Raw genomic sequence first — 13,041 nt, 5'->3', positions numbered from 1 at the left:
GTTATCTATCCTTAATATTAAATAGATGCAATAACTCTGTAAAGTATTATCTAACATTTTATATCAAAACAAAAAAATTGTAAAAGATAACATTTTGCATTCCATTCTGTTTATCTGCCATTTCCCCCACGATTAACTATTTCTGTTTAACAAGCGAAAAGAGAAATGCTAAGTCTGGAGGTAGGATGTTGGATGTGTGGAGTGACTAAGAACACAGAAAATACAGGCATAAAACTGTACTGCTGCAAATATGAGTCATCCTCATGGCTGCACAATTATCTCTTCCCATGAGCAATTTCTACTGCACTGTCAACACCGGTTAACAAACCATAATTACTTTGTAAACCTGAGTCAAAAATCATGGCTTGAAATAGTTGCAATCCATGGTTATAGAAATATGATTTGGAATTACCCAGGGATGGCCAACAGGTAGATCATGATCTACCGGTAGATCACTGGTACATCACTGGCTTCCCCCACAGAAACTCAACAACTTTGGCTCCCCTAGGAAAAGCTCAACAACTTTGAGCTGAACCCCCCAAAAACGGGGGTAGATCACTGCCAGATTTTAATTCAGAAAGTAGATTGCAGCCTCTTGGGAGTTGGCCACCCCTGCTTACCTACAGCTTTAGTGCACATATACAGTGGTGCCTCGCAAGACGAAATTAATTCGTTCTGCAAGTTTTTTCTTCTTGCGAGTTTTTCGTCTTGCGAAGCACGGTTTCCCATAGGAATGCATTGAAAATCAATTAATGCGTTCCTATGGAGACCGCCTGCCAGGCTGGCGGTGCGGAGAAGGGCTTTTCTCCCCACCGCAAGCCTTCAGGACAGGTACGGGAACAGAGGGGAAGGCGTGCAGCGCCTGTAATGCATAACCATGGTTAATACAGGGAAGAGAAGGGAAGAGGTAAAGTGCTCTGGATGGAGAAGGCAAGAAAGTGCATTCATAAGGCTGCTTCCAATATGAAAAACATGGCTTGCAGATAGTCTGCACCAGGTCTCAAAAGACAGATCCTCCCGTTGTCCCCACATTTAGTGTCTAAAGGTAAAGGTAAAGGTAAAGGGACCCCTGACCATTAGGTCCAGTCGTGACCGACTCTGGGGTTGCGGCACTCATCTCACTTTATTGGCCAAGGGAGTCATGTGTACAGCTTCCGGATCATGTGGCCAGCATGACTAGGCCGCTTCTGGCGAACCAGAGCAGCGCACGGAAACGGCGTTTACCTTCCCACCAGAGCGGTACCTATTTATCTACTTGCACTTTGACGTGCTTTCGAAATGCTAGGTTGGCAGGAGCTGGGACCAAGCAACGGGAGCTCACCCCGCCGCGGGGATTCGAACCGCGACCTTCTGATTGGCAAGTCCTAGGCTCTGTGGTTTAACCCACAGCGCCACCCGCGTCCCATTCAGTGTCTACATCAGGTCAGACTAACTAGCAGGAATGGAGTGTCTCTTTTTCATAGCATGTGAGTTCATGCTTAAGCTATTGGTATGACTACTACTGAATGCCAAGAGTTTTAGCTGCTGCGTGGAACTTAGAAGTAAGGTGACTCCTCATCACAGGACTTGCTGTCAAACTTACTGATCTAACTCCTTCAACTTGTAAGGCATTGCAGAAGCACATTATTCAGAATGAGGTGGCTTAAATCTATGAGGACCATCCTAGCCAGCTCTGATTCCATGATAGGGTTGAGCATTTCCCCCCTAACATGTTTATGTTATAAATGAGGAATGTTGGAACTGTTTTGTCTGCCAACTTATTGCCTCTTTCATTTCTGTACAAGCAAATAAGGAGGGAGTAGAGCAAGGATGGCTGCAGGTTTCCACCAAGTTCCACAAGGCACTATCACTACCATTAGTCAAGCAGTGTTGTTAATTTTGATGGGCCAGGGAAATGGGACAGTTAGTGTTAGTGTTGCGACAGTTAGTGACAAAGTGCAAACAAATGATGCCAAAGAAATGTTTCCTGCTTGGATAAGGAACAATCACCACAACTTCTTACCAGCTTTTTCAGACTTTTCCTTCTGTTCTTTTAACTCTTCACCTTGCATAACCACCTGCTTGACGCGAGTACGCAACTGGGCAATTTCTTCCTCCTTCATTTCCAATGTTTCATGCATTTGCCGTTTGGTTTCTGCTATTACCATGCCCTATAAAATGGGTAATTACAGATAAGGAGGGTGCTGTGTGGAAACATACATACACACACTCATAAACAAGACATAGTTATTGTTATGCAACTTCCCCACCTCTTTGTTGCATTAGAAGAAAGTGCAAAAGCATTGTGAGGAAGAAAACACTACCGAGTACTGGACAAATATACAGCAACTATAACCAAGAGGATGGAAAGAGGATCTGGAGATTACTGGTGGAACTTAAAAAGACAACAACAACAACCCTCAGACTCTGATTATGTGCATGCACAGCCCCATATCTATGACAAGTCAAAGACCATTAAGAAGAGCAACAGCAGGCTTAGATATGGACTTTGCTCCTCCCAGCAGAAGAGAAGAGATGCAATCTGTTCTGGAGGTTTCCTGTTTGAACAGTCTCTAGACCAGTGTTGGAGGTGACAGCTGCAGGGGGAGAAGGGAACTGGCAAAAGTTACCTCCCCTTCCTTCCAAGTAAAGGATTCTGCCCCTGGATCTAAAGCCTTCTGTGGATGGAAGGAGCTGCTCCAGTCACAGAAGAAAAAGTCTGGATCCAATTCTCTCTCTCTCTGTCGCTCCCTCATATATCCTCATTTTAGCAATTATTTTCAAAACAGTTGGCAAAATAAATTCCATGCAGTTTTTATGCCTGAATTAGCACTATTCGTACAATACTTCAGGAATTTTAAAATAATCAATATTGCTTACTTTATCCTGCTCTAGCTGCTCTATCAAGTTCTTGGCGTCACGTAACTGAGTGATCAGTTTGGTCTTCTCAGCCATATGAAGATCCTAGGAGACAGGTTAAAATATAAGCAGTCTACCTGTCTTGCAAGAACTCTCTTCCCCTCACCCACCAAAGCTTCACATTTGAGTACAGGGAACGACCATTTTGCAGGGAACGACTGCTGATGCACACACCACTTTCAGCCCGGGAAGAGGATGAAATGGCGCAGGCTTACATGTACCCTGCCAACGCATGCAATGACCTGGAGAGCACCCCCATGGAAACAAGGAGTAGCCTGTATTTCTTACTTGAATATATACTATCATTCAGCTCCCCACTGGAGAACATCAACACACACAACTCTGGGAATCCTCTGCATTAAGATACCTTTTCGCTCCTTATAAATGCTGGTTATATAGGGAGGAGGCTGAAAATACTTGTTTCCTTGTTGACGTTATACTGATATCAGACATTACAGACTTTGAGGGTACAAGCTTTACTTAGAACATTTTTACCATGATCTTTGCCCAAAAGGGCTCCTAGAGTTTCTTAAGGAATAATGCGGAGGCTAGTATAAAACTCACTTAAAATTTTAATTTTCAGGCATACACTAGATTAAAAATAAAATAAAATAAAATAAAATAAAATAAAGAGTAAAATACGTCCAGTTCCTCCTATTGTTAACAAGGACTACAGCCTTGCTCCCAATTGTGCATGAAATATCTCACTCTGCTGAACATTTAAAGGACCATGTTTCCCCTTCCGGAATAAAAACATCACTGCATGCTTATACGAAAATAAAAAACCCAACAAACCTACTTTGAAGTTTAATTAAGTTAGGTTAATAAGCACACACAATTAGAAATGTGCAATTTAAGATATGCAGTTCTGGAAGGTTCTGGCATATAGTCTACATCTTTTTTTATTATTCCATTTAATAGAATCGAAACCATGTCTTGCCCTTACCTTGGGCATTCAGGAATTTTACAATATGTTTCAGGATGTGACATCTGGCATCTTTTGCTTTATCAGTTAAGCAAATAAATTTTTGACCTTGTGTGAATTGATACACAAAGTCATTTTTACTACCTTTATTTTCTCTAGTTCCTGAAGTCTCTCATCCAGTTGTTCCTGAAGTGCCTCTTTTTCATTGGTTAGCTGTACCGAGCGCTCTTTATATGAGCGGATTGTTTCTTTACATCGATGGAGCAAGTTCTCTTGACGTTTCACTCGCTGAGTAAGAGCTTCTAGTGTTTTAGCAGAATCCCCATCACCACCTACATCAAACAGAAAATTATGTTTGGGCAATATAATTGCCTGGACAAAAAATGCTTGAATACCATGACTGAAGAAAGGTGTGAGGAAAGTTTATATCCAAAATAGCACCTGTCAGAGCCACCCGAGGTCCCAGCTCACAAGAGACCAAAGTCCAGTCCAAGTTATGTACAAAAGGATTTATTGAAGATCATTGTAGCCATTACATCCCAACTCCGTGGCTCCGCATCTGTTACCCTTAGATGTTAGAAGTCCCCTCTGAGTCCGTCCCTCCCCTGCACCAATTTAAGAGGCTTGTACTGCTCCACCTTTTCCTCTCTTTCCTTTTCCGCAGGGTCTTCCTGCCCCCCTGTCTTCCCTCTTTCCGGGACTCCCCAGAGGCTGAGTCTTCTCCCGCCTGCTCCCCCCTCCTTCGTGCTTTGGCACCAGGCTCCTCCTCAGAGCTCTCCTCATTTCCGCGCGCCTCTTTATTTGAACTTGGCGCGCGTACGTTGCCTCTGACCTTCCTTTCTACAGTTACGCTGCTCTCGGTACTACACTCCTCCCTTTCAGGCAGGACGTCTTGCTCCGAACTCCTCCCCCTTCCTCCTTCCTGTCCTGCTCTTTCTGACACACTGGCAACTCCCCCCCCTCCACTCCGTTCCGACGGGGGAGCTGGTCCCGCTTTGCCACTCCCACTGGGGATTCCCTCTTCGTTCCCCTCTTTCTGACTGCTTCCCTCTCTATTGCCCCTTGGCCTGACCAGGGGGGCTCCCTTCTGGGAATCCTCTGATTCGCTAGACGGACTTTGGGACAACCTCGGCTCGTTGTCGTCCTCTTCCTCCTCGCCCTCGCTCTCTGTCTCCTCTCTCCCTAAAACCCTGACAGCACTAAATCATTGATTCTGTTACTGCAATAATTTCCGCTTGCACAACCGAACTCCTCACACTCCTTCACCCATATTTTCCCTAAATCTTGTCTGAAGGTTCTTCCTACCCTCTGGAGCAGATTTAGGGTTGCCGGAATACATAAAACAACCTTGCCTTCGATAGGAGAAATTTTAAAAAGAACAAAAGAGGGGGAGAGAAGCCAGCTAAGCAAACCCCTGTCATGTAACTAAAAGGGAATATGCAGAGCTCTGATAAGCACATCTTACCTCGGCACCATCTTGCCCCTCCTCCCAGAGAGAAAGGGTTGAATGCAGGAGGAAAAGGAATTTTTGTTGTACAAGCATAAATTCTAATGGAACAAGGGCCCTGGATACTGGCCAATGTGAACTAAATAAATGAAGAATACTATTGTAGTGCTCTCATAGTAACATCGTCTGGAAGTACTTAAAATCCCCTGCATGTTCAATAAGAGATCTTAACATCAATATTTTATCAACAATCTAAAATGCAGCTGTAAAGCCCTATCAACACTGAACTGGAAATCTGTATTAGGAAGCATATTCAATAGAACTTGATGAGATGAAACCACAAGATTCTTAGTATCTTATTTTCAAGATATTTACACTCTTTTTCTACTACACCAACCTACCAGGACTCTCTGGTTGCACAGCATTCTCTGTGTTTAAATCTTTTGTTGGACTCTGAACTTCTGGTTGAGTCTGAACATTTGGATCAGGTAACTCAATACTTATTTGGCCATTTTGCAACCGCTGTTTCAGTAATGATACCTGCAAAAACAACAAAATAATATAATTGTTTATTCAGCTACTGTCTGACATTTCTTAATGTATAATAAAAATGCTCACTTGGCTACTGACAGGTGAACTATAGTACAGTGGTGCCTCGCAAGATGAAAAGAATCCGTTCCGCGATTCTCTTCGTATAGCGGTTTTTTCGTCTTGCGAAGCAAGCCCATTGACAGCTTAGCGGATTAGCGCTATTAGCGGTCTAGCGGCTTTTAGCAATCAGCTGAGAAGCGGCTTATCAGCGGATCAGCTGTTAAGCGGCTTAGGAAAAGGGCAAAAAAAGCGGAAAAAACCCGCGGGAACTCGCAAGACATTTTCGTATTGCGAAGCAACCCCATAGGGAAATTCGTTTTGCGAAGCGCCTCCAAAACGGAAAACCCTTTCGTCTATCGGGTTTTCCGTCTTGTGAAGCGTTCGTCTTGCAGGGCACCACTGTACAATGTCAGACTTCTAAAAAGCTGCTAGCCCATTGCAGGCATATTGGAGAGTGAGACAGAAGCAGGCAGAGGAGGAAGACAAGGTCAGGTGGGAAGGGCCCCCAGACGAGACACAAAGGAACAACTCTAAGAGGAGTGACAGGAGGTAGCACTGTGTGCAGGAGGTATCTGATTAGAGGTGTGATGTCACAGGGATGGAACACTCCTCTGTCAACCTGCTTGGTCCCTCCTCTGGATCCAGTTCTCCACCCCTTCCCCTGGATCAGGCACTTATTGGGGTCCCGAATTTCACCTCTCCCATCCTGCTAGGACTCTCCTAGTGACATCTAGCTCCAACTCCTCCCATTCCTCCTCAAGATCCCCTACATTAGATCTGCACGACGCTTATGACAGTAAGATTCTGACATGTTTAAAATCTGGACAATTACATTCCCAGCTAAGCATTCGTCCAGGTAGTGTAAATTTGGGTCCAAAATGCAGACCAATAAGCAGTTTTCTCCATCCTCAATTTTCCTCTCTCCTGAACCCATCAGCAAAACAATTGGGAAACTGACTTAGAAAGAATGAAACACAGATAATTTAGACAGAATGAAAGGTTATGCTATCTCTTGGCAAAGCTAGTACACTCAGTGTGTAAGAAAAGACAACTAACTGTTCTTCCAGGGTACTTTGGAAGCATCTCTCTTGATCAAACATAGATACCTGAGTCTGCAGGACACTGATGAGTTGATCTTTTTCTTCTAAAGATGCATCAAACTCTTCCTGAAGATGTTTTTTGGCCTGTTGATCCATCTGGAGTTCCTTAAATAGAACATATATTTTGCAAATATTTCTAATTGATAATAATAAAACCGCTTAATCAGGGGGTTATCCCTACATTGCAAGAAGGGTTCTCAAGCACACCATTCAGACAGGGAGATTTCCTGTAGTGTCCCACAGGGCTCCAGCTTGTCCCCCATTATATTCAATATCTATATGCAACTGCTGTGTGTTGAAATCGGATTTGGAGTGAACTGTAACCAATACACAGATAACACCTACGCCTCTGTTTGTTCTACTTTGTTCTGCACCTACCTGGGAGAGGCAGGTGAAGTACTAAACCCGTGCTTGGAGATAGTGATGGGCTGGATGTTGGCTGAAGAACTGAAAATGAATTCTGCAAAAACAGAGGTCTGATGTGTTCTAAGGTCTCAAGTCCAGGAGGTTGCCTTTTCTGGACAAGGTTGCACTCCCCTGGAACGATTAGATCTATAGCTTGGGGGCATTCCTGGATCTATCATTGCCATTGGAGGTTCAGGTGACCTCAATAGCTAGAAGTGCTTTTTCCAGCTATGTCTAGTCTATGGCTCCTTTTGGACAGAGATCTTGCCACATACTCCATGCTCTGATAACTTCAAGACTGGATTACTGCTTCTACTTTAGGCTGCCCTTGAAGATGACACGGAAAGTTCAGCTGATCTAAAATATACAACAGCCAGATTACTGGCTGAGGTTCAATTTAGAAATCATATAAAGCAGCTTCACTGGTTGCCTGTTTCCAGGCCCAATTCAAGGTGTTCACATTAGTGTTTCAAGGCCTAAACAACTCAGTCCCTTAAGTATGGTTGAAGGTCTGGTAAGAAATTGAAATGATGATGTTAGTTGACAACCAATGCCAGAATGACTTTACTCTCAACAACTGGTTTTCATTTCGCTTTGTTTTTTGTGAATGACCACTGTTCATATTGTAATTATCACTGCAAATTTCTGCATTTATTTCCTTTCGACTTCACTGTTTACAATCCCCTCCCAGATAATGTGTATAGGTAATGATTTTCTTGTGACAAATTCATGACTGCAGCTATTAAGATTTTTGCTACTCAAACAGTGGAGAAATGTGAAACAGCTCATACTAATTCCTAATGAAGTTCATAGAGCAACAGGGTTGCCAACTTATGAAGCACACTTTTAACTCTCCTTTTAACAGCCCCATGCCACCTGTTAATTCCTGCATAGCGAGCCGATGGTAAACGCACAAGAGCTAAAAAAAACTAACAACAACACATGGCTAGGCCAATTTTTTCTGTGGCCAGTTGACAAGACTGTAGAGAAATCTTTTTCAGCATTCCAAAAAACAGAATAGCTAGAAGGTCTAGTTTCTTGCTGTTTGCTCATAAAATGTGAGTGTTTATAGAAAGAAATGCTATGGATTCTATGCTTAAAAACCATGTTATAATATTAAGTCACTATTTGCAAAATATACACATACCTGAATTAACACTCCACATGGCAAAAAAGAGGGCCAATTTCTTGTAATCCAAAAAGGAGGTTTAAAAGGCATAAATACTGCTGCACAGAACAGCTATACATGCTTCCACAAGGATTGCTGAAAAGAATCGGGGAAGGCCTTGGCAATATCTGAAGACATCTTGTATTTGCCAAGTCATCTCCTAAAATCATTTGTCTTATCGTTGATCTAAACACATCAGCCACCTAAAATTACCCCAGACCAGATTGGTTAACATGTGCAACCTTCATGACCTTAGGAGGTCACTGATGCTATGGCAACCTAGTTGAACATAACCAGGCGGAACCCAGTGACATCACTGTGACAGTTTGCATGCAGAATGTGTCATACTAGTTTCAACAGCAGATTATATCCTGAAGTCAACCAATAGCTAGGAATATTGACAACTGTTCTGGTATTCTTTTCTATGTAGTGATTGATGAAGTCATTTTGAGCGTCTGCGCATGCGCAAGCGGCGAAACCCGGAAGTTACTTCTGGGTTGCTGAGGAGCGCAACTCAAACGCGCTCAACTCGAAGCATATTTAACCTGAGGTATGACTGTACTCCAACTAGACTTGGCTAAACAATTGTATATCTGACCTTAAATAGACCAGCACTAAGCAGTTTTTATATTGTGATACTACCTTTGAAAACAGTAACTAGATTATTTGCACCTAAGAAAAAAATTTAAAAAAGCTTATTTGAGGCCAGGCCTGCGCTGTTATACTTTAATTTTATATGTACATACAGTGGTGCCCCGCAAGACGAATGCCTCGCAAGACAGAAAACCCGCTAGACGAAAGGGTTTTCCGTTTGGGAGGTGCTTCGCAAAACGAATTTCCTATGGGCTTGCTTCGCAAGATGAAAATGTCTTGCGAGTTCCTGCGGGGTTTTTTTCCTTATCTGCTAAGCCGATAAGCCGCTAAAAGCCACTAATAGCGCTAATCCGCTAAGCCGTCAATGGGCTCGCTTCGCAAGACAAAAAAACCACTAGACGAAGAGACGCACAGAACGGATTCTTTTCGTCTTGCGAGGCACCACTGTATTACTTACCTTATGAAAGATTGATTGTTTTCATATTGATCTTATTCAGTGAATGGCCTTGTCATTGTGGTTTCACTATTTTACACTTGTTTTCGATACCAATATCATCAATATTTGATTTGATTTGCTTTTACAAAGTATATGTATTAGTTATTATAATATACCAATATTAGTTATTGTTTTGATTGCCTCAATTATTATTCTACTGTGTGTGCTAAATTTTTCAGAAAGTGTCCATTCACTGAGAATTACTGCTAAGATATTAGAAAAGATACTTGCTTTTCGTAAAATCTTAATAAGGCCTATGCTGACTTCTTGAATACAGTGGTGCCCCGCAAGACGAATGCCTCGCAAGACGAAAAACTCGCTAGACGAAAGAGTTTTCCGCTTTCGAGGTGCTTCGCAAGACGAATTTCCCTATGGGCTTGCTTCGCAAGACGAAAACGTCTTGCGACTTCTTGCGAGTTTTTTTTCCTTTTTTCCCCTTTTTCTAAGCCGCTAAGCCGCTAATAGCCACTAAGCCGCTAATAGCGCTAATCCGCTAATGGCCGTGCTTCGCAAGACGAAAAAACTGCAAGACGAAGAGACTCGCAGAACAAATTAATTTCGTCTTGCGAGGCACCACTGTACTCTTTATTACTGTGCTTTATTACTGTCACATAGCTACAGTGGTACCTCGCAAGACGAATGCCTCGCTAGACGAAAAACGCACAAGATGAAAGGGTTTTTCGTTTCTTGAGTTGCTTCGCAAGACGATTTTCCCTATGGGCTTGCTTTGCAAGACGAAAACGTCTTGCGGGTTTGCTTCCTTTTTCTTAAAACCGTTAATACCCAGGGAATCCGCGCTCCGCAAGACGAAAAAATCGCAAGGCGAAGCAACTCGCAGAACGAATTAATTTCATCTTGCGAGGCACCATTGTAATCATGTAAACTCAATTCTAAGATTTTTTGTTGTAAGATTATATGCACAACTGGAATTAAGTATTACCTCCCGAAGTTCACCAATTCTGCGAAGTGCTTTATCCTGACTCTGGCTCAATATTCCCTAAAAACAAACAGAGAAAGATGATTTTGGAAATATTGAATACATAAAAGCTACATGTGAGTAACAATTTCTGCTTTGCATTGCCACTACAAATCAAGCTCCAGTTCAAGAGCTATATTTCCCCTAAAATACAAATCTGAAATGTCTAGACGTAAATTAAGCACGAAGAAGTTTGTACTTCCTTAAACTTAAAGAATTAATTCCCTTATCCCTCCAACATTTCCCTCCTTGGCAATCCTTGCTCCAGATTAATTTTGTGCTATCTCCTTTAATTCCTGAAGACTGCAAGCTTTGCAAAATATTGTTCCTATTAACAATGTTCCTAAAACAGACAAGCACATTATTGCAATTCTAATTCCCACTTGTCTTTGTCATCACTGTTCTGCCTCTGGTCAGGAGGTTTTTGTGATAGTCATAATCAGTGGCAAAATAATTTTAGGCCAAAAATAACAGCCTTTAGGGGTGCAGGGAATCTAGTTTTCAGGTAGGCTTATTGGAGCTTGACTGAAGGAGACTCCAGGGAAACGGTCACATCAGGGGAAAGGAACACTTCTGTGGATTACATCCATATTTAAAGACTCTCTGTTGCATACTGGGCACAATTTAAAGTTACACCCTTAAAAGTGTCGCGTGGCAAAGAAAAGGCTATAAAAAATGTTCAGGTAATATCCTAAGTCTTTTTTCTTACCTGCAGCTTTTTCTTTTCTCTTTGCACAGCTTGATAGGCAGTGACCAGCTGAAAAGTGTAAAACACAGCTGACAATGAAGACGTATCTGAAGAAGTGTCTATACAAACTGTTTACTGTGAAACCCAATGTGCTTTCACCAGGTCATTGAGCTTTATTGTTTCTCACCCCCTATGAAAATGTTGACCACCACATTTTGAAATTACTATACTATACTATAATACAGTAGTACCTTGGGTTAAGTACTTAACTCGTTCTGGAGGTCCGTTCTTAACCTGAAACTGTTCTTAACCTGAAGCACCACTTTAGCTAATGGGGCCTCCTGTTGCTGCCGCGCCGCCGGAGCACGATTTCTGTTCTCATCCTGAAGCAAAGTTCTTAACCCGAAGTACTATTTTGGGTTAGTGGAGTCTGTAACCTGAAGTATATGTAACCTGAAGCATATGTGACCCAAGGTACCACTGTATACATCAAAGCACACTTTAGCCTTAGCTATTGCAGCACAGATATGTGTGTTCCAATTCATGCTATTTTTAAATACAATTCCCAGATAATTGAAATGCTTAACTTCTTGTATTAGATATCCATTGATTATCCATTTTTTTGGGTTCCCTCTCTTTGTAAATTGCATAATTTCTGTCTTATCATAGTTAATTTTGAGGTTATTAATAGAGCAAAAGTCTGAGAAACTCTTAAATATTTTTTTAAAACCCAAAGAGGAAATTGAGATAATTACCACATCATCTGCATAAAGTAATAAAAAAAACTGGGATACTGTTTAAATAAGGGATATTAGTGGTTACATTGTGAAGAAATAATGGGAGGTCAGATAAAAAGAGATTAAATAGGGTAGGGGCCAAGATACAGCCTTGCCTAACTCCTCAGTTATTCAGAATTGGACCTGCAAGTCTACCATCTTTTGAGACTTTAAGAGGTATTTGGTTACTGGAGTGTAAATTTAATCAAAGCACACCCTAAACCTGCTTCAGAGGGTTGAAGGACAGGGAGGGCAAAGGAGGCGGGGGGGGCGCCCTAAATTTCTGTTAACAGATGTTTGTTTCACCTTCAGTTAGTTCTTCCCACATTAGTTTTTCACATGGCTCACTAAAAAACTCAAGTATGTTCCTACCTCTGAGTATTTTCCTCTGTAGCTGCCTAAACTCCGTTCCATCCTGCGCAACCGTTGCAGCAGCTGTTCCTTGGGGAGGCTGTCTACATTTCCGGGCAATTCTTCTGCTTCACTTTCCACATCAGATGGTGGATCAAACGTGGGACCAGGAGAATCAAAGTCCAGTTTGTTCAGTGAATCTCTTGAAGAAGTCCGTACTAAAGACTCTTTAGAAGAGGATCGGAACAAAGTTTCCTTTAAGGGGCTTCGAAACAATGATTCCATCGAAGGAACTCGAATCTGAATCTTCTGTGCAAAAGACTGGACATCACTAGGCTGTGAATACACAAGACATTCTAGACCACATTTTCTTAACACACACCAAACAAAACATACTGGCACACATGTAAAGTGTTACACTGCCAGTATAAATTTATTTCCAAAAGTAAATCATTTTCTTTGATGCTTATGAAATACAAGTACTCCATCAGTGTATGACTAAATTTTGATTTATTTATTTATCTAACAAACAGATCATTTCCAGAAGTGGTAAAATATAGTTTATATTGAATTGGGCAAGTTTGATGAGACAGTAAAATATAAGAAGCATAAAAATAATGTATTTT

General features: G+C 41.9%; 1 protein-coding gene and 1 long non-coding RNA gene across 6 annotated transcripts in view; one reads left to right on the top strand and one right to left on the bottom strand.

Annotated features, from left to right (window-relative positions):
• The window catches only part of GOLGA4 (golgin A4), a 58,164-nt gene that overhangs the window by 31,771 nt on the left and 13,352 nt on the right, over positions 1–13,041 (bottom strand). For 4 of the 5 annotated variants that reach the window (XM_081834707.1, XM_081834708.1, XM_081834710.1 and 1 more), the window contains 8 exons: positions 12,437–12,751; positions 11,310–11,357; positions 10,565–10,621; positions 6,968–7,066; positions 5,672–5,810; positions 3,968–4,155; positions 2,860–2,943; positions 2,003–2,150 (listed from right to left, as the gene is read on the bottom strand). In XM_081834707.1, the coding sequence (XP_081690833.1) occupies positions 2,003–2,150; positions 2,860–2,943; positions 3,968–4,155; positions 5,672–5,810; positions 6,968–7,066; positions 10,565–10,621; positions 11,310–11,357; positions 12,437–12,751 (1,078 nt within the window). Of the gene's footprint in view, positions 1–2,002; positions 2,151–2,859; positions 2,944–3,967; positions 4,156–5,671; positions 5,811–6,967; positions 7,067–8,513; positions 8,601–10,564; positions 10,622–11,309; positions 11,358–12,436; positions 12,752–13,041 lie in introns of those variants that run through there. The other variant, XM_081834711.1, reaches the window with a different exon arrangement.
• On the top strand, positions 8,932–12,591 carry LOC309326279. The gene is made up of 4 exons (XR_014150253.1): positions 8,932–8,946; positions 10,520–10,677; positions 11,339–11,450; positions 12,459–12,591. It is a non-coding gene; the product is annotated as an uncharacterized lncRNA (long non-coding RNA).

The sequence above is a fragment of the Podarcis erhardii genome, assembly GCF_964252035.2.
Source record: "Podarcis erhardii genome assembly, chromosome: 12".
Taxonomy (NCBI): Eukaryota; Metazoa; Chordata; class Lepidosauria; order Squamata; family Lacertidae; genus Podarcis; species Podarcis erhardii.
This window is presented reverse-complemented; position numbering and strand designations above follow the sequence as displayed.